At 43.1% G+C, this 22,036-nt stretch overlaps 2 protein-coding genes across 3 annotated transcripts in view; one reads left to right on the plus strand and one right to left on the minus strand.

The window, feature by feature from the left end:
* LOC139541390 (KICSTOR complex protein SZT2-like) overlaps positions 1-4,199 on the plus strand; it is a 173,931-nt gene extending 169,732 nt beyond the window's left edge. The window contains exon 74 of the mRNA XM_071345992.1: positions 72-4,199. Within this exon, the coding sequence (XP_071202093.1) occupies positions 72-215 (144 nt within the window). The 3' untranslated portion in view covers positions 216-4,199. The remainder of the gene's footprint in view (positions 1-71) is intronic.
* Positions 4,200-4,287: 88 nt separating this feature from the next.
* Positions 4,288-10,839, minus strand: hyi (hydroxypyruvate isomerase). Of its 2 annotated transcripts, none has more exons than XM_071345998.1 (8): positions 10,221-10,839; positions 9,871-9,982; positions 6,260-6,374; positions 6,071-6,149; positions 5,809-5,858; positions 5,202-5,271; positions 4,892-5,026; positions 4,288-4,599 (listed from the first exon to the last, which is right to left on the minus strand). In XM_071345998.1, the coding sequence occupies exons 1-8, from the start codon at positions 10,417-10,419 to the stop codon at positions 4,499-4,501; spliced, it is 861 nt and encodes a 286-aa protein (XP_071202099.1). In that variant the 5' UTR covers positions 10,420-10,839; the 3' UTR covers positions 4,288-4,498. The 2 variants fall into 2 exon arrangements, with proteins under 2 accessions (XP_071202099.1, XP_071202098.1); XM_071345997.1 differs by having other exon boundaries at positions 6,041-6,149.
* Between the last annotated feature and the right edge of the window lie 11,197 nt (positions 10,840-22,036).

The following is a 22,036-nucleotide window of genomic DNA, read 5'->3' on the forward strand; positions in this document are numbered from 1 at the left end:
TCCTTATACGCTATAAGGTGAGATGACATTGTTTTCAATTGAACTTTATTTTGCCTCCTCCCTCCCTCCAGAGCCTCAAGGTTGTATTTAGGGAGCCATTGCCATCCCAACCGCAGCCTAGGAACAGCCCCTCGCCTCAGCTGGTGTCCATGTACCATCACCTGGAGTCTGTGATCAACACAGCCTGCTACAACTTGTGGACAGGCCTGCTGTAGGCCTGGAGGGCCAATCAGGGCCAGGTGGGCCACAGAGAAACAGGCTGCTGGGAGGTGTAGTTCCAGACAGGCGGCTTCATTTATAGGCCGTCTTGGCATGTGGGACACAAAAAAGGATGTTATTGTTGAAAAGTGCTAAATCAGCGAATCAAAGAGTTCACATGTCAAAGCTTCCTGTGCAATGTATCAGTGTTTTATTCATTCTACCACTGGGAGAAAAGATGCACACTATTGTTAAAGGGATAGTGCAAGATTTTGGCAATGAAGCTGTACCTGTAGACTTCCAGTCATTGCGCTAACGCTAGTTAGGCTCGCAAAACTACCTTCAACTTCCTTCAAACTGCACGCAGAGACATAGAAATGGCATCTGACATTGCAAAAATCTTGCACCATCCCTTTAAAGATATGACCTTACCGGCTTGTGTCACCCGGCCTGTGTTTTGGTAAAAAGCTGAGGGATGTGCCTGGAAAAATTGGTATCAAAATTATAGTTTTAACTTGTTTTGAGGGTGCACAGTGTTTGTTTACATTTACATTGTTTACATACATTGGAGTAAAATAAGATTATATTTGTGGTTCTGATAGAGTACCGCAGTTGAACTAAGTTATATTCTTTAAGAACCAATGGGTATACATCATTAATTTAGATGTCCCAAAATTGATGTAGCAACGAACTAGCTTTAAAGTACATGAAGGGCTCTATTAAATCAGATCCGCTTTAGCCGACATCCACATAGCTGTTGTTTTGGTGGTGTCGGAGGTGAAACAGCGTTAGAGCTGTCAAATTCACAAGCGGCTCATGGCATTATACAGTGCTTTCGAGAAGGATTCAGACCCCATGACTTTTTCCACATTGTCATATGTTACAACCTTATTCTAAAATGTATTAAATCGTTTTTTCCCCCTCATCAATCTACACACAATACCCCATAATGACAAAGCAAAAACAAGTTTGTAGAAATGTTTGCTAATTTATTTAAAAAAATGTCAAACTGAAATATCACATTTACGTAAGTATTCAGACCCTTTACTCATTACTTTGAGTAGTGAGTACTGGCAGCGATTACAGCACCGAGTCTTCTTGGGGATGACGCTACAAGCTTGGCACACCTGTATTTGGGGAGTTCCTCCCATTCTTCACTGCGGATCCTCTCAAGGTCTGTCAGGTTGGATGGGGAGCGTTGCTGCACAGCTATTTTCAGATCTCTCCAGAGATGTTCGATCGGGTTCAAGTCCGGGCTCTGGCTGGGCCACTCAAGGACATTGAGACTTGTCTTGAAGCCACTCCTGCGTTGTCTTGGCTGTGTGCTTAGGGTCGTTGTCCTGTTGGAAGGTGAACCTTCGCCCCAGTCTGAGGTCCTAACCTGCTCCAGAGCGCTTTTCGTCAAGAATCTATACTTTGAGCCGTTCATCTTTGCCTCAATTCTGACTAGTCTCCCAGTTCTTGCTGCTGAAAAACATCCCCACAGCATGATGCTGCCACCACCATCCTTCACCATCCTTCACCGATGTGACGCTTGGCATTCAGGCCAAAGAGTTCAATCTTGGTTTCATCAGACCAGACAATCTTGTTCAGAGAATCCTTTTGGCAGACACCATGCAGGCTGTCATGTGCCTTTTACTGAGGAGTGGCTTCCGGCTGGCCACTCTACCATAAAGGCCTGATTGGTGGAGTGCTGCAGATATGGTTGTCCTTTTGGAAGGTTCTCCCTTCTCCACAGAGGATCTCTAGAGCTCTGTCAGTGACCATCGGTTCTTGGTCACCTCCCTGACCTAGGCCCTTCTCCCCTGATTGCTCAGTGTGGCTGGGCGGCCACCTCTAGGAAGGTTCTTGGTGGTTCAAACTAATTCCATTTAAGATTGATTGAGGCCACTGTGTTCTTGGGGACCTTCAAAGCTGCAGAAATGTTTTGGTACCCTTCCCCAGATCTATGCCTCGACACAATCCTGTCTCGGAGCTCTACGGACAATTCCTTCGACCTCATGGCTTGGTTTTTGCTCTGACATGCACTGTCAACTGTGGGACATTATATAGACAGGTGTGTGCCTTTTCAAATCATGCCCAATCAATTGAATTTACCACAGGTGGACTCCAATCAAGTTGTAGAAACATCAAGGGTGATCATAGGGCGATAGCATAGGGTCTGAATACTTATGTAAATATGGTATTTTATTTTTAATACATTAGCAAACTTTTCTAGAAACTTGTTTTCTGTACCTGTACCTAGTGGACTTTGCCATTGGCTGCACGACATTGCATTGAGAAATTCCATGGAGCCTTGTTTACAAGTTTGAACATAAGAATGTGAGATGTAAAATACACCTTGATTAGGCTGATAAGAATACTCATTGTTGAGGTGAATGATTTTCAAATTGAGCGCCATTATTTCTATGTAGCCTAAACTTTCTCGTTCTGAACTTCTAACATGAGTGCGACGGGTGTGGATTCGTGACAATGATCAAGAACAGCTGCTCACCGATTTTGACAGCTCCAACGTACGCAGTTACACTTCTGACGCCGCTAAAACATCAGCTATGCGGGTGTCTGCTATCGCCGGTTAAATCAACAACAACAAAAAAGTAAGATATGAAAAACAAATAATTAGAGCAGCAGTAAATAACAATAGCAGGGCTATATACAGGGGGTACTGGTACTGTCAATGTGCGGGGGCACCGGTGTCAAGGTATTTGAGATAATTATGTACATGCAGGTAGGGTTGCCTCCTGCAGTGGACATTGGTCCTCACAGACAGAGGGCACCTACTGTAACAATGCTATTTAGCTGTCACTACTTCATAATGACAGAATTGAACTGAAGAAGACATGCTTTTTGCACTGAACAGTGCCCCAGAGATTATGCAATTTGCCCCAATTTTCAATGGCAACATGAGCCTATTACGCATTGACTTGGAGGTTAGTGGTGGTATGGTAGAATGAAAAGGGGGTGAGACTTTCAGGCTAGTATGATCTAATGCCATAGTACTGTATGTACTATGGCACAACATTTTTGTAATTTAGCAGGCTTTTATCCAGAGTGACTTAGGGTTAAATGCCTTGCTCAAGGGCACATCAGCAGATTTTGTCACCTAGTCTGCTTGGGGATTCGAACTACTGACCGTTCAGTTACTGGCCCAATGCTCTTAACCGCTAGGCTACATTCCCATTCAGCTGATACCTCTTTACTTCAGATCAGAGATCATCCACCATACATGTACATTAGAAATCTTACCTGAAGTGGATCTCATTCCCCAACCTGTGAATTGGACTGTAAACAAGTCAGTATTGTGCAAAAGTGTTAAATTTAGACCCTATTCTCCAACTCGTAAACCATTTAGATATGTAGGTGTTCAAATCATACGAATTAAGGAATTAAGATGTTTCTTGGATACTGTGCCTTGCCAAAGTCTAGGAATAGATTCTCAAGATCACCACAGCACACAATTCAGTCTCAAGTATTCTGCAGAGGGGAAAGATTGCTGCCGTTTCAGCAATATTGGGTAATTGATTTTTTTCTTCCCATTGTGTCCTATAAGTGTCAAACCCGCTACTCAATTTGCCCAACTGCCATATCTTCATCCTAAAGTGCCTTAGTTTGCCCTGATAGCATCATTAAGAAATAAGTGTTATTATTGCAATTGGACTACTGACTAGCTACATTCTGACAGGGTTGAGTGTATAGCTGGTCTGTTTACAGATTGGGCATAGGATCCAGCTTGTGTACAACATTGTAATAACACACCCACGCATCAGTTTAGCGATGTCATTACAATACCGTAAGACTTAAGTTTGCACACATTTAAAATTAAGGAAACCAAGTATTGTATGAAGTTCCTTATTAAAAAGTAATGAAGGATTTGGATATTTATAATGGATTTAGAAATGTTTTTGTTTTGAAGGTAAGAACACTGGATATTGCATGATGTCAACAGTATAGGCATTCTGAAACGTGTACATATGAAATGCTACAATAAACCTTATAGTGTATTCTAGTGTGTTAACTAACTTGACAGATGTGAGTATGGTACTACTGTATACATGTGGGTGTTGTGCAACATTGGGAGTGGAGAGAGAGTGTGGGTACAACACAGGACTTTATTGGATAAAGACAACTGCAAACAAATGATCTAATCATACTACTTCTCACCACATTCTTAGTCGAAACATCAATAAGAGCTATGTCAGTCAAGTGTTTAGGCTGCTGTTTAATAAGCCCATTTCACAATAATGAACTGTTTATCTGAGTTCAAATAAAGTGGAAGACTCATCAGCGATGACTGTTGCCTCTACGGAAAGGCTGGTACTGGCAACTGTTTGCATGCGTGGTCCTCTCTCTTGTTGCGCTTCAAGTAATCTTTCACCCAACCAAGACCTTCATTTGTAGAGCCTGAAATAAGTATCAACTGTTAACACACAATGCCATTATCATGAAGATTAAACTGGTTCTTGCCTCACTTCAATCTATAATGTAACAGTGAATTGAACTGTAGGCTGTATTTAAACAGCCAGCCCTTTTTTTCACTAATTGGTATTTTGACCAATCAGGTCAGCATTGGGCTGCCTGTGTAAACGCAACCTAAAGGTAGTTCAGAGTCCCAAATGGTATATTCCCTACATTGTGCACTACTTTTGACTAGGGCCCTGGTCAAGAATAGTGTGCAATTTGGGATGGATCCCACCTAGTGGTTTGTATTCACAGCCGATGTATCCCTGGTAACCCAACTCCTCCAGTAGACTGAAGAGATATGGGAAGTTAAGTTCTCCTGCACTGTCGGGCTCGTTCCTGCTGGGCACCTGGGCTATCTGGATGTGACCTGTAAAAGAGAATGAAAATGGATATTTCATCACCATTAAAGTAATAACATTTTCTACAACTATCATAGGTCAATCATGTGGAGATGGATACCGTCTGATGTGCCCGATTTGCTGCTGATGGTATGGACTAGTATGTTTGTTTCCTGTGTAACTAGTATCACAAACACCACTTACCGATGAGAGGGAAATATTTGTGTATGTTCTGTGTCAAGTTGCTGTCCATTATCTGCCAGTGGAAGACATCCTGCAGCACACAGAGGGACACAAGATGGCTTCTGTCAGTAAGATTTAAGCAGTAGAATATACAGGGATTTGAAGAATCTCTCCATATTACAAACTGCCTTAAAGCTGAGGGAATTCTCAGGTTACTGAATACAAACTAGGATAGGTTCTCCCAAGAGACAGACACTTTTTGCAACAGGCAAGTCACTTCCTAGAACAAAATACTGTATGTCTAGTGGGACCCAAAAAACAAGATGTTTTGTTGTTCTGTCTTCTGGCTGTATGTTTGTCTGGCTCAGCCACTGCCTAAAAGTTTGACTCAATAATTGCTCGGTGTGTATCTAAACCATTAGTTCCAAACAGAGAGAAAGCTCTGTTTAGCCATCATGCCAACTCCTTGTTACACCAAACAATGAGCAATGATAAGAACACAAAGAGATATTGAACCACTGGCCAGGCTAGGATCTGATGGCAGTAGACTAAGTAATAAAATATTACCTAGCCCTATTAATGGCACTGTTCATCATCATCAAGATAAACTGACGAATGTACTACTTACCATCTGTAGTTTAATATTTGGGTGGCCAACTTTCTGCAGGATTGCAGCCGCTAGGGTGAAAGATTAAACAGTATAAGTAAAACAATTACACTTGTGCAGTGAATGTTGACATTGGTTCACAAATACACATTTAAATACTGTAAGTCTTCATTTTGATTGCTTGTCTTTATAGGGCTATGCCTAAAGCCTGGGAATGATGCTATGTTTCAATAAGTTTTGATTCCCAGGCTACCTTGCCATGGAAAAGCATCACTAGCGTTACCCTGATGTGGACTGTCCAGGAAATATCTGGGATCTGTTATCCGTGTGTTGATGGGCTCAATCAGGCCAGTGATGCCCTCCTGAGAGAAAAAAGCACAACACAAAACGGGACTCCTTATTACAAATACTATGGGCCAGACACATATTAAACTTAGTTCTGGACTATAAAGCCCCTTGAATGGAGATTCACATTTGAGAGGACATCGGCAGCATGTTTTAGGTTTTGTACAAAGGTGTCCTCCATTTCCACGGCAATGGTAGCTCGGTCCGCACCCACAGGTACCCTCCCAGCCATCAAGTGGATCCTGAGGAAACATTTAATTTATGAAAGGTTATAAATACCAACACTTTACTTTCTGGCAGGATCCTCTAATAGTCGGCCCACTTAACAAAAATATAAATCGCAACATGCAAAAATGTCTGACTTTATATGAACTAACTCTGTAAAGGAAAACAGTCAATTTAAATACATGGATTTCACGACTGGGCAGGAGCGCATAGGGTGGGCCTATGCACTCCCAGGCCCACCCACTTGGGAGACAGTTTGAGCCAGGCCCAGTCAATCAAAATATGATTTTCCCCACAAAAGGGCTTTATTACAGACAAAAATACTCCTTAGGTCCATTAGCTGTCCTGGTAGCTGGTTTCAGATGATCCCGCAGGTGAAGATGTGGAGGTCCAAGGCTGGAGTGGTTACATGTGGTATGTGGTTGTGAGGCCGGTTGGACAAAATTGCATATTTTAGAGTGTCCTTTTATTGTCCCCCAGCACAAGGTGCACCTGTGTAGTGATCATGCCGTTTAATCATATTTTTGATATGCCACACCTGTCAGGTGGATGGATTATCTTGTCAAAGGACAAATGCTCACTAACAGGGATGTAAACAAATTTGTGAGAAAAAGCTTCTTTTTGTTTTGCATATGGAACATTTCTGGGATCTTTTTGCCGGCTCATGAAACATGGGACCAACACTTTACATGTTGCATATAGATATATAGTGCATTTGGAAATTATTCAGACCCCTTGACTTTTCTACATTTAGCCTTATTCTAAAATTGATTAAATCGTCGTCCCCCTCAATCTACACACAATACCCCATAATGACAAAGCAAAACCAGGTTTAGACTATTTTTGCAAATGTATTAAATAAAAACTGAAAAATCACATTTAAATAATTATTCAGACCCTTTACTCAATACTTTGTTAAAGCACCTTGGGCAGCGATTACAGACTCGAGTCTTCTTGGGTATGACGCTACATGCTTGGCACACCTTTATTTGGGGATTTCTCCCATTCTTCTCTGCAGATCCTCTCAAGCTGTGACAGGTTGGAAGGGGAGCATCGCTACACAGCTATTTTCAGGTTTCTACAGAGATGTTCGATCGGGTTCAAGTCCGGGCTTTGTCTGGGCCACTCAAGGACATTCAGAGACTTGTCCCAAAGCCACTCCTGTGTTGTATAGTTGCCTACGCGTTTTGTGGTGTACAGTATCTTAAGTCACATGGTGTACAGCAGGGCTATTCAACTACACTGAGTACACCAAACATTAGGAAATCCTTCCTAATATTGAGTTGCACCCTCCCTTTGGCCCTCTGAACAGCCTCAATTTGTGGAGGCATGGACTCTACAAGGTGTTGAAAGCGTTCCACAGGGATGCTGGACCATGTTGACTACAAGGCCTCCCACAGTTGTGTCAAGTTGGCTGTATATCCTTTGTGTACTGGACCATTCATGACACACAAGGGAAACTGTTGAACGTGAAAAACCCAGCAGTGTTGCAGTTCTTGACACAAACCGGTACGCCTGGCATGTCCTACCATACCCCGTTCAAAGGCACAAATCTTGTCTTTCCCATTCACCCTCTGAATGGCACACATACACAATCCATGTCTCAAGGCTTAAAAAATCCTTCTTTAACCTGTCTCCTCCCCTTCATCTACACTGATTGAAGTAGATTTAACAAGTGACATCAATAAGGGATCATAGCTTTCACCTGGTCAGTCTGTCATGGAAAGAGCAGGTGTTCCTAATGCTTTGTATAATCAGCGTATATTCTTACGGGGGCCAGATTTGAAAAAGGCAATTTATTTACAGTGGGGCCAGACATTTTCTACATGGGATTACTCTTCCTAAAACTGGTATAAAAAACAATGCAAACAATTAAAATGTTATAAAGCACTTTTATAACAATTAAATGTTGCTAAAAGTTCATTTAAGTACTTTAAGATTCAGTGCATCAAATTGTTTAAATAATGGAACACATTTGTACTTAACACAGCTGATCTGCATCATATTAATACATTTCTACTTTCCTGTCCAAACATAACACTGTATTCAGTACAAAAAGTGAATTGCTTTGCCACATATTTTTGCACTATTACTTTAGTGCCTTGTTGCAAACAGGATGCATGTTTAGGAATATTTAACTCTGTACAGGCTTCCTTTTCATTCTGTCAATTAGGTTATTATTGTGGAGTAACTACAATGATGATCCATCCTCAGTTTTCTACTATCACAGCCATTAAACTCAAACTATTTTAAAGTCACCATAGGTATCATGGTGAAATCCCTGCCTTCCTCTCCGGCAACTGAGTTAGGAAAGATGCCTGTATCTTTGCAGTGACTGGGTGTATTGATACACCATACAAAGTGTAATTAATAACTTCACCATGCTCAAAGGGATATTAAATGTCTGCATTTTTGTTACCCCTCCACCAGTAGGTGCCCTTCTTTGCGAGGCATTGGAAAACCTCCCTGGTCTTTGTGATTGAATCTGTGTTTGAAATGCACTGCTCGAATGAGGGACCTTACAGATAAGGGGTAAAGAGATGAGGCAGTCATTCAAAAATCATGTGTAATACTATTATTGCAGACCGAGTGAGTCCATGAAACTTATTTTGTGACTTGTTAAGGAAATGTTTACTCCTGAACTTATTTAGGCTTGCCATAAAAGGGGTTGAATACTTACATTTCACCTTTTCATTTTTAATTAATTTGTAAATTATGTCTAAAAACATAATTCCACTGACATTATGGGGTATTATGTGTAGGCCAGTGACAAAAATGCTAATTTAATCCATTTTAAGAGTAACAAAATGTGGAAAGAGGGGTTTGATTCCTTTCTGAAGGCTCTGTACCGGTTGGCTTTCTTGTGGCGGAAATCGCAGAGAAAAGCAACCATCTCCACCCTAAGCTCACATACTGGCTGCCCTCTTGAGAGCATTATTACCCTTGCTTAGCCACCGAACATCATTATGCAAAAGTAGATCATGATGCTCAGCAGACTACGAAGCAAGCGATGTAGCAGGCTAGATGTTGATCAGATAAAGTTTGATAGCCATAACTGAGTCCATTAACTTATCGCTGAGTTAAGAGCAAAGCACACTCTGTATCAGGTAGTGTAGTGATCTCATCTGCAGTGAACGCGCAGATAAGCGGGCAAACAGACCCTGTACCCCTGTTAGCAGCTCTGATTGGCTATAACTGGTATGTTGGGTGACATTGATTAACAGCACTTAATGGGCAGGACTACAGGAAAACAGATTCTCCCATTGGAGAATATTGAACGAGTACTCCCTTTGGCACTAAACATCACATTTCTGAATTTTTTTGCGGATCTTTTTTTTTCTTCAGAATTGATCAAAGGGCCATTCTACAGTTGATAAACTGGCCGGATCTAGCCCATAGGACGCCAGTTGAATAGCCCTGGTGTACAGTGAAACTGTTTCAGTCACCTGATGCATAGTGCAGTGGGCTTCAGATGAGCTGTGCTCTCAATCAATGTGTGTGTGTCGCTCTCACCTCCTGCAGTCCAGAGCCTTGGCGTACTGCATAGCCAGATCCAGACCCTTTCTGAAGTCCTCCTCTCTGCCAGGAACAGCACCCAGACCAAGATCACCTGCCTTAGCATCTCCTACAAAACACAGTTGTCAAGTCAATGTTCAGAATAAATAGTGGCACATTCTTGTGGAACAGTAGGAGGCATATTTTTACATATAGGTAACGTTAGGTTGAGTTTCCTTCCAAATGTCAAAAAATGTATTTATTTTGTGTCATGTATATAGCTAGTACTAGTACAGTAGCCTGGGCTGCTGTCAACACTAACATAATAATAGCTAGCTGGCTACACCAGTAACCCTTCTCTGTCTTACCAAGGGGTGTGTTAATCAGCACCACATCAACCCCAGTAGCATTCTTGACTCTCTGGAGCTCCTGTAAGTCAGAGTCATACAACCATGCCGCCTCCACAGCCTGAAACCCAGCCGATGCAGCAGCATAGATTCTCTGGGTAAACTCTGGCAGATCCGTAAACAACCACGAAAGATTCGCGCAGAATTTTAATGGGGGCATGTTTCTTGTGGGGTGGGCTGGCAAGCTAACGTTAGTCCGCTTGCTAATGTTCAATGGGACAAACGCTCTAAATAGCTAGCTAGAATAGCAGGATTAAAACTCAAGGTCCATTGTCTCAGCTGTCACCTGATGTTGTTTGTTTCTCATGTGATGTCAAATATTGATATAACCGAGCTGCCAGACTGGAGTGCTAGCTAGCTAGTAAAGTTCATTATTCTCTGTACTGCGACTCATATGTTGCACATGCGCACAACGAAACAAATTGTTTGAGAACACAACGCGCGTGCACTTCCGTGGCCAATTATCAAATCAGTGATTTTGATTGACAGCTATGTTTGCCATGTTCGCAGTTTTCCAGTGAATTGTGCTACTTTGAAAACTTTGTCGCTATTTAGACTGTCATTATGGTGATACCTATTTCCAACCCTTTTTCCATAAAACATATTAATGCATTAGCACTGTTGTACATCAAGCTATAACGGTGACAAAGCACAGGAAAACGACTTTAGGCGCTCTAGAGCGCATTAGATCAATTCGGTCAGAGGTAGGTGGTTTAAACTGCATTCCATTGTCTACTTTGCTTATGAAAAACAATACCAAGCGAAGTGTTTTACTCATGCTCAGTTCTTAGGTCTCGAGCGCTGCGCAAGTGGACATTTGAAATGAAAGTTATGGAACTCCCTCGTGTCCTTCTGTTATGGGGAAAAGACCACAGTGAAACTGACAGTAAATTTTGAGAATGATACATTTGCGTCTGTTGGCCATCAATTAGCCTATTGATTTCTATGCCTTTTTATATGTTGAAATTACGATATCACTGGAGTCATTGAAAATCAATTTGTGCCACTTCTGTAGCCTACCTACCTGGAGCTGGCAAACGGATTTAATAAATAGCCTATTTTTTATTGTTGTTGTAGCCATGTGTTATTATGCAATTATTAATGGCCATATTTAGTTAATGAAATTTGAAGTTATTGGGATCATGGTCACAGTTCTATTGCAATTGCCGACAGACACTTCAGAACAAACTTCCTTTCGATTTTTTGGGGGGGGACTATCTGTTCCATGTAGTGAATATGTTTTTCAATGTGTTTGTATGCGCTAATTATCAAATAATTGTTTTAAATATTTTTTTTTTTACTTCAAGGGATCTTAAAACTCAAAATCAAATAGCTAAATGATTCTTGGTATGACCTTAAAACGATTCCATAAGCTTAGTAGAAGCACCTCTTACCTCGAAATAGCCTCACTGTTCATGTTGAATAAAAATGTGTCCGTCAATTTGAATTTAGCGAGCTGCTAAATGTTTCATCTTGCCTAGGCTACTGTAGGCTATATGAAATTAGATGTAGGCCTGTCAGGGGCTATAGGCTTCCTGCTTCTAGCTAACCAAACCATGGCAAAGTTTAATTACAATCATAAACCCAGATTTTAGTCATTAGGCCTAGCCTATATCTATTGAAATGACAAGTCAATCTCGCAAATAGGCCATTTATAGCGGTTTGTAGTCTTAACATCTGGTACATAATAATGGCACAATTGCCATAAAAGTCTTCGTTTTTTAATGTTTAGTATAAGGGCGAATTATCTTTTCACTTGCGACATATTCAAATTCCTTTATTAGTCACATTATTTGGCAATAATTATTTAGCTTCTTAGGTCATTAGAAGTTAAGTGTCATTTTTAATTTGCTTAATAACGTTATTGGAAAATAGTTTATTAGCTAAATGTGGGAACTCTTCTCTTTTCTGCGATAAAAAAACATTAGGCCAGTTTTCAGGCCTTGTGGGCGGGTTTTCAGGAGTCAACTGGGTTGGCAAGGCCTGACAACTCTGTTGACAGCAGTAGTTTTCACCAATAAATATGTGTCGCTCACTACGAATTGTACTTGGCTATACACTGTGACAACAATTGTCAGACTTTTTTTCTATAATAACTTATTTGAGTCTTGATTGCTTTTGCATCAGCAGCATCCCTTTCCCTCAAATGGTGGGATCCACTGTGGTCTATGAAGTGGCTAGGGATGCTATGCTATGAGGTAGAGCGAGGCTTGAGTAAATCTCTCTATTTTCATCTCAAGTGGTGTGAAGTAGCTCGCGGGTCTGCGTACCCACATCCACACCAGTCAGAGCTGGCCCTAGCCATTTTAGAGCCACCACTCTTGACAGCGGATACATTTCCTGCAATTACCCCAAAAATTGCCATGGGTCTTCGAGAAAATGTCACAGTTTTAAAGATGCACTATGCAGAAAATCTCTCCGCCATCGCCTGATTGCTAAAATTGTAATTGTTCACTTAATTTCAGTTTGTGACAAAACAAGCAAGTATAATGTAGAGAATCATCTAAACCGCTTTGAAATGTACTTTCCATAACCCCAAATATTGTATTTTCAGCTCTTTGAAGCAGAAGCTGGTGTGCAAAACCAAAAGTAAAAGATGCAAAAACTAAACTTAAGAACGGGAAGCATAGAAATACCCATATAGAACAGATGCTTCTTAGACTTGCTTTCAATGACAATGACAGATCTATGACAAAGTTTTTTATGTGAATTTGGTCGGGTTCACAAAGGTTACATATTCCAACTTTAAAGCAAGTTTGCTGAAATTCTACAGATTTTGCCATGGGCGGACAGAAGATTTAGCAATTTTAAAATGCAATTCTGCACAATTTGCCAAGGGGTGGAAATACATTTTTTAAGTTGCACAGTTAATTTCCTGGATTCGACAAATTTTGCCATAGGGTGAAGAGAAATGTTTGACGTTTTTAATTAATATGATATCTAAGTGAGAGTGACTAACATAGTCAATGGGGGGCCCAGGTTGGTAATTCGACCATGATTACTACAAGTTTAAATAGCCGGCTAGACTAACTTACCAATCTAAAAAAATTTAGCTGACATGGGCTAACTGAGAGACTGTCACTGACTGACATAACAAAAGAAAACTGCTGATTCACAACCAAATGTAGAAACACACTTTGCATTGACCTGTTCTACTGTACACAGTGAATGCAATAAACTTGATTCATTTTTCCCAGTCAGGTGACAAATTGTCCTCTCTGTCACGCCCTGATCTGTTTCACCTGTCCTTGTGCTTGTCTCCACCCCCCTCCAGGTGTCACCAATCAATTATTCCCTGTGTATTTATACCTGTGTTCTCTGTCTGTTTGTTCGTCTTGTTTGTTCAAGCTTACCAGTGTTTTTCCTGTCAGCTCCTATTGTTTCCCAGCTTCTCTTTGCTAGTCCTCCTGGTTTGACCTTTGCCTGTCCTGAACCTGTACCCGCCCACCTGACCTCTCTGCCTGACCCTGAGCCTGCCTGCCATCCTGTACCTTTGCTCCACCTCTGGCTTACTGAATCCTGCCTGACCCTGAGTCCGCCTGCCGTCCTGTACCATTGCCTTACCCTGGATTTTCGACCCCTGCCTGCCTTGACCTGTCTTTGCCTGCTCCTGTTGCTATAATAAACAGTGTTACTTCGACAGTCTGCATCTGGGTATTACCTTGATTCCTGATACTCTCAGTCCCCTCTGTGGCTTCGTCAGTCAGTCCAGTCCCTCTGATCTCTAGCCTCTGTTTTCTCTCTGTCATCCATTTAGCACTATAGTGGCAGCAGGGTTTGTTGCTAAGCAATAGAATCTGCTTCCTAATTGCAGACATTGTTATGCTCCACAACTGTGCCTTTGTTTGTTTCCCCTCTCTAAAGGCTTGACTGGTGGAATTGGCAGAGGTGCTGACTTCTTCTGACATTGAAAAGCTGCATTTAAATTAGAAACACCCTTCTTCACTCTGCCAGACACCCTGGGCATTATTCTACAGCCTGATTGCACAAAGAAGGTAACTTACATTGATATTTTAGTCATTTAGCAGACACTCTTATCCAGAGCGACTTACAATTAGTGCGTTCATATAGCTAGGTCAGACAACCGCATATCACAGTCTTATTTATTTAGTCCCTCAATAAAGTAGTTATCAGCAAAGTCAGTACTATTAGGAAAAGGTAAAAAAAAAAAAAAATGGGTAGACTCAGCTCGTAGGGCAGACTAATTTCCTATTGTCCTGGCTGGTTCATATTGCTGGATTATCATTTGAATGACAAGTAAAATCTGGTAAATAGAAAATCTGGAACATTCTCCTTCAGAACATACCTTACATGTACAGCGATGACGACTTCATACATTTGAGGCCATCTCACCCATTGACTTTGTTGACTTGCAGATACCATAGCCCTAAAGGATTCTGTTAATTTCTTACAGACCAGCTGAAGCACAGTGTTTTTTGGTTAAACCCATACGCCCCAGTGACGTTCTATGGCCACTGCCACCTTAGGCTGTAGGTAGCCTAAAAAACAGACCTCCTCCCAAGATGGCTTTAATGAAACCACCTCCATCTGCGTCCCAAATGGCACCCTATTCTCTACATATTGCATTAAGGGCCCTGGTCAAAAGTAGTGCAGTATATAGGGAAAGGATACCATTTGGGATGCTGCCGCAGAAAAGAGGTGGAGCGCTGCCCTGAGCCCTGGGCCCGGGGGGGGGGGGGGGGGCACTGGTACAGGAAACTGACAAGCGGACCACACAGACCTCATACGTCCTAGCACTAAGAAGCCTACTTTGGAGTGACAAAAAGAAACCTAGGGCCTTTATTGATTTCATTCTTCAGGCTGATGTTTCTAACGGTGATAGATGTTTACAACATTACTGCTGCAGTGGAGAGAGGGGAGAGGGGGAGGGTTTAGGGTTCAGGTAGAGAGAGGAATGTACAGCTGTATTATGTTGATTAGCTTCTATATGTAGCCTACGAGATCTTCTCTTGTCCCTTGCTTTTGTTAGGTGGCCTATGTTAAGCATAGGCTATTGTTCACATGTTCCAAGTAAGACTAAATGCACATGCATTATCATTTGGAGTGTTCATGACAATCTGGGTTTGGGGTACTTACAAGGCTTATTCTGTAGATTTGTGGATCATTTGTTTCCACATCACATGCTTAGGGAGTATGCTAATTTGGGACTTAGGGACTTCTGCTAATCATGCTATCCTACGATACAATCCAGAGTTCATCAATTAATGCATCCTTTCATGGATGTGTGGTTTTATTGATGGAAAACCTTTGTTACATTTTCAGGGAATTGGATTACTTTTTCATTCAGAATAACACTGCTATTACACCTGTGCTCTGCTGTTAGTAATAGCATCCCATATTTCACATTCATTGTTGTTCCATGAACACCTTCTGTGGTTTGTAATACAACAATGCATTGTGCTCCCAGTGAGCACCTGATCATTCATAATAAGGCAGCCTTCAAATGATATTTCCGTCAGTGGAGCTGTTGGAAGAGAAAATCCTCTCCCATCTTATTACATTCAGGGTCTGCAGAGAGAGAGAGAGTACATGAGCTACCTTCCTAGGCTGAATCCCCAAAAGCACCCTTTTTCCTACATAGTGCAGAAAAGGCTCTGGTCAATAGTAGTGCACTATATAGGGAATAGGGTGGCAATAGGGACGCAGACATAACAGCCCTTCCTGCTGCAACCTAACCTGAATTATAAACAGGGCTAAGGAACTCCGCCACCGACGGAACCAAATAGGTGAATAATAATATCCCAAGCAACATCAAAATTAATCATGGTAGGAAATGGATTTGCCCTGTAGGGGGGGGGGGGTGAAGCTAATCCTGGGCCATATTTCATACATGGCAAATGTCACCAGGAGCGAGACAACAGGAGCAGAAATAGAATTGTCCCTCATTGCATTTGATAGGGGAACAATCTGCCCCTTGCCAGTTATGTAAAACACTGTGTCTAAAGATGAGGTGTTCATATTCATTTTGGTTACTAATGATGATTATTATTGCCAAAGGTCCTTCAATGTTCAGCTTGTGTCACGATCATCGAAATAACATTCGGGCCAAGGCGCAGCGTGATATGGGTTCCACATCTTTTTATTCGTGAAACGCACAAAACAATTATAAAAACAGCAAACGATACGTGAAGCTATGGAGTGCTCACAGGCAACTACACATAAACAAGATCCCACAAAAATCCAGTGGGGAAATGGCTGCCTAAATATGAACCCCAATCAAAGACAACGCTAAACAGCTGCCTCTGATTGGGAACCATACCAGGCCAACATAGAAATAAAACAACCTAGATTACCCACCCTAGTCACACCCGACCTAACCAAAATAGAGAATAAAAAAGGCTCTCTATGGTCAGGGCGTGACAGCTTGTTGCTTTGCAAATGTAAAATTCTATCCTAGGTCACTAGTTATGTAATCATTACAGATCCAAATCGATTTATTTTGATTAACAAAAGCAGATAATATCCTTTTTGGTAGCACTTATAAGTACTATTATGTTTTATAAATCAACTGTTAATGTGTTAGGCGTGTAAAAAAATAAAAATAATCTTTGCCATTGTCACGCCCTGACCTTAGAGATCCTTTTTATGTCTCTATTTTGGTTGGTCAGGGCGTGAGTTTGGGTGGGCATTCTATGTCTGGTGTTCTATGTTGTCCTTGTTTTGTATTTCTATGTGTTTGGCCTGGTATGGTACCATACTTAGGTAGCCTGTTCCCACCTGTGTTTGTGGGTAGTTATTTTCTGTTTAGTGTTTGTTGCACCTTTCAGAACTGTTCGTTGGTCGTTTTGTTGTTTTGTCAAGTGTTCGTATTTTATTAAAAGTAATATGAACACTTACCACGCTGCACCTTGGTCCTCTTCTCCTTCTCCTGATGACGTTCGTTACAGAACTACCCACCACCAAAGGACCAAGCAGCGTGGAAGGATGGACTCCTGGACATGGGAGGAAATATTGGACGGCAAGGGACCCTGGGCACAGCCAGGGGAGTATCGCCGTCCGAAAGAGGAGCTGTTGGCAGCTGGAGCGGCGACACAACGAGGAATTGGCTCGAGGTAACGGGCACGAGAGGCAGCCCCAGAATTTTTTTTGGGGGGTGGCACACGGGGAGATTTGCGAACTCAGGTAGGAGACCTGAGCCAACTTCCCGTGCTTACCGTGGCGAGAGAGTGACTGGGCAGGCACCGTGTTATGCGGTGAAGCGCACGGTGTCCCCAGTGCGCACGCATAGCCCGGTGCGCTACATCGCAGCTCCTCGAATCGGCCGGGCTAGAGTGGGCATCGAGCCAGGAGGGATGATGCCGGATCAGCGCATCTGGTCTCCAGTGCGTCTCCTCGGCCCAGGGTATAGTGCACCAGCCCTACGTACGGTGTCCCCGGTTCGCCAGCACAGCCCATTGCGGCCTGTTCCAACTCCCCGCACTTGCCGGGCTACAGGAGGATCCAGCCAGGACGAGTTGTGCTAGCTCTGCGCTCGAGACCGCCAGTGCGCCTCCACGGTCCAGTGCATCCGGTGCCTCGGCCAAGGACAAGGCCTCCTGCATGTACCCCAGCCTGGTGAGTTCTGTGCCTGTGCTAAGCCCTAACCCTCCTGCATGTCTCCCCAGCCTGGTGAGTCCTGTGCCTTCTCCCAGAGCCAGGCCTCCTGTGTGTCTCTCCATTCCAGTGATGATCCATGGCAAGAAGCCTCCAGTAATGATCCATGGCACGAAGCCTCCAGTGATGATCCATGGCAAGAAGCCTCCAGTGGTGATCCATGGCACGAAGCCTCCAGTGATGATCCATGGCAAGAAGCCTCCAGTGATGATCCATGGCACGAAGCCTCCAGTGATGATCCATGGCACGAGGCCTCCTGTGATGATCCATGGCACGAAGCCTCCTGTGATGATCCATGGCACAAAGCCTCCTGTGATGATCCATGGCACGAAGCCTCCAGTGAGGATCCATAGCACGAAACCTCCAGTGAGGAGTTATGGCACGAGGCCTCCAACGAAGGACGTCAGTCCGGAGCCTCCAGCAACGCCCTCTAGTCCGGATCCTCCGGCGTCGCCCTCCTGTCCGGAGCCTCTGGCGTCGCCCTCTAGTCCGGAGCCTCCGGCGACGCCCTCTAGTCCGGAGCCTCCGGCGACGCCCTCTAGTCCGGAGCCTCCGGCGACGGGCTTCAGTCAGGAGCAGCCAGAGTCTGCCTCCTGTCCGGAGCAGCCAGAGTCTGCCTCCTGTCCGGAGCAGCCAGAGTCGCCCTCCTGTCCGGAGCAGCCAGAGTCGCCCTCCTGTCCGGAGCAGCCAGAGTCGCCCTCCTGTCCGGAGCAGCCAGAGTCGCCCTCCTGTCCGGAGCAGCCAGAGTCGCCCTCCTGTCCGGAGCAGCCAGAGTCGCCCTCCTGTCCGGAGCAGCCAGAGTCGCCCTCCTGTCCGGAGCAGCCAGAGTCGCCCTCCTGTCCGGAGCCCGCTGCGAGGGTCCCCGGTCCTGGTGCGGGACGGTAAGGCTCCACGTCCCGCACCAGAGCCGCCACCGCGGTGAAATGCCCACCCAGACCCTCCCCTATAGGTTCAGGTTTTGCGGTCGGAGTCCGCACCTTTGGGGGGGGGGGGGGTACTGTCACGCCCTGACCTTAGAGATCCTTTTTATGTCTCTATTTTGGTTGGTCAGGGCGTGAGTTTGGGTGGGCATTCTATGTCTGGTGTTCTATGTTGTCCTTGTTTTGTATTTCTATGTGTTTGGCCTGGTATGGTTCCCAATCCGAGGCAGCTGTATATCGTTGTCTCTGATTGAGAACCATAGGTAGCCTGTTAGGTAGCCTTAGGTAGCCTGTTCCCACCTGTGTTTGTGGGTAGTTATTTTTCTAGTGTTTGTTGCACCTTTCAGAACTGTTCGTTGGTCGTTTTGTTGTTTTGTCAAGTGTTCGTATTTTATTAAAAGTAATATGAACACTTACCACGCTGCACCTTGGTCCTCTTCTCCTTCTCCTGATGACGTTCGTTACAGCCATGCACTCTACCAATTATCCAAGCATGTTGTCAACACCACCTACTGTATGAAGCCCATTATTGATGCTCCACACTGTAAAATCCTCAGATGTAAATTATATAGTGATGAGGTCACAGAAGGAGGTAATAGCAGGTGAGACACTAGACAAAATTGCATGTATCAATGAGTGTCTCATTTCATCAGCCATTTTGGCTCTCAGCACAGATTAAATCCCAAATGGCATCCTATTCCCTATATAGTGCACTACTTTGGGCCCATAGGGGTCTGGTCAAAATTAGTGCACTATATAGGGAATAGCATGCCATTTGGAAAGAAGTCTCATCTGTGATTCATCACTAACAATGACTTGATTAAGAATGAGCATAGCTGTGGTAGGACCACCTTCAATCCTCCTGGGCTTGCTGGTTTCTCTGAACACCCTGATAGGGTTAGGCTGTCTTAGCATAGTGTGTTTTCATTAGTGAGACTCACATAGAGATCCCTGCAGAGAATGACTGGATGATTTCACATTATCCACGAACGGAGTGTTCAATAACATCCTGGTACATAATTTACCAGGTAGTGAATGGTAGCCTACAATAGTAATTACAATGTAATAACCTAATACTCATTAAACAAGCATTAAACAAAGTGCAAACATCCTTCTTTATTGCTGCCAGAGCATTTTGTAAAGTAATTTTATGATTTCACAATGTTGACAGAGTCACCAACAAATGTGAGTTGACAATAGCATGTCTGTCTGCTGTGGCTAGGGTCTTTCCAGGTGACATGTTTCCAACTACTGTCAGGTAGGGCAAATGATTGCTTCAGGCTGAACCGCTGTTGAATAAGTTGTTTGATGGAAATTCAAAAGGTTAGTCAGTCTGATGTCAGCAAGGTGACTCGTTTCAAGTTTCCTAGAATTCCTCTCCCAGCTTTACTCTCTCTCTCTCTCTCTCTCTCTCTCTCTCTCTCTCTCTCTCTCTCTCTCTCTCTCTCTCTCTCTCTCTCTCTCTCTCTCTCTCTCTCTCTCTCTCTCTCTCTCTCTCTCTCTCTCTCTCTCTCTCTCTCTCTCTCTCTCTCTCTCTCTCTCTCTCTCTCTCTCTCTCTCTCTCTCTCTCTCTCTCTCTCTCTCTCTCTCTCTCTCTCTCTCTCTCTCTCTCTCTCCATTTACAGGTGCTTGGTTAGGCTGATCTCATGGTCCTTCTGCCTTCATTATCTCTGAGGAGACAGACAGCTGTGCTGAGGTAAATAAATGCTAATACTAACATGTCTGCCCCTCTGACAACAGATGATAATAACAGTGTCACTGGGCTGTGGCACTTACATAGCAACCTGAACCTGCAGCTGAGGTAGAAAACCTCTGAACTACTTTAGGTATGGTTCTCTCTGCAGACAGAAATACAGTGCATTCAGACGTATTCAGACCCCTTAACTTTTTCCACATTTTGTTACGTTACAGCCTTATTCTAAAATGTATTAAATACTATTTTTCCCTCATCAAACTATACTGTCACGTTCTGACCTTTATTTCCTTTGTTTTGTCTTTATTTAGTATGGTCAGGGCGTGAGTTGGGGTGGGCAGTCTATGTTTGTATTTCTATGTTTTGTATTTCTATGTTTTCTAGAGCTTGAGAGGATCTGCAGAAAAGAATGGGAGAAACTCCCCAAATACAGGTGGGCCAAGCTTGTAGCGTCATACCCAAGAAGACTCAAGGCTGTAATCGCTGCCAAAGGTGCTTCAACAAAGTAAAGGGTCTGAATACTTTGTAAATGTGATATTTCAGTTTAGCATTTTTATACATTTGCTAAATGTTCTAAAAAACTGTTTTTGCTTTGTCATTATCGGGTATTCTGTGTAGATTGATGAGGGGTGGGAAAAAATAATTAATCCATTTTAGAATAAGGCTGTAATATAACAAAATGTGGAAAAAGTCAAGGGGTCTGAATACTTTCCGAATGCATTGTATAATATGTTTTAAATATTTAAATGTGTTATTCTTAGTACCCTTGTGCCGTTGTGTGCTCCAAGAATGATGGTGTAAAATAAAGGCTTATATGTATTAACAGAATGAAATAAGTTTAGCATATTCCCACTAATTCTGATGGTGCATGAAGAGTATGGGGAATGAATGGATCCGTCTGACTCCAATAGCATATAGACCCTTTAACCTCTTTGACGGGATATTTTTTTTTCAACTGAAAAATCATAAGGGAAGAGCTCCCCACCCTATGATCAGAGGAACCATCCCACCCAGACCCTGTCTAACATACATACACATACACACACACACACACAAGGATCAGAGAGGAACCGTCCTACCCAGATTCAGGCTGGGGGATTATTATTCTGGTGACAAACCAAGATGTCGTTGTACCACCCAAACAACCCTTACATCTCTCTTTCACCCACTGGCTTTTACAAGGGATAGAAATGACATGTGAATCTCGCAGCAAGCATTGTGGCCTCCCTCCCTGCTAGGGTCCCTCTGCAGGGAAACAGTGGTGACAGCTTAACTTTAATGAATTAGGCCTAGTGATGATCTGAGAAACAGTCCTCTTCTTATGATGTTTCTCTGTTCCAATCCCCATTCTGTTTTCGTCCCTATCATAAAAGTATCTTGATAATGTTGAGTGTAAAGTACAGTTTTACTATCTGGGCTGTGGTTCATCGTAGAATATATTTTTCTGTTTGCGATTACTGATCAGTGCTGGGCTGTTTTTTGTTGCTGTTGTACTGCTAAAATGATTGTTTTATTGTCAGCCTATATCAAGGGAGGACAGAAAAGCCTGT

Source organism: Salvelinus alpinus, chromosome 16 (assembly GCF_045679555.1).
Source record: "Salvelinus alpinus chromosome 16, SLU_Salpinus.1, whole genome shotgun sequence".
Classification (NCBI taxonomy): domain Eukaryota; kingdom Metazoa; phylum Chordata; class Actinopteri; order Salmoniformes; family Salmonidae; genus Salvelinus; species Salvelinus alpinus.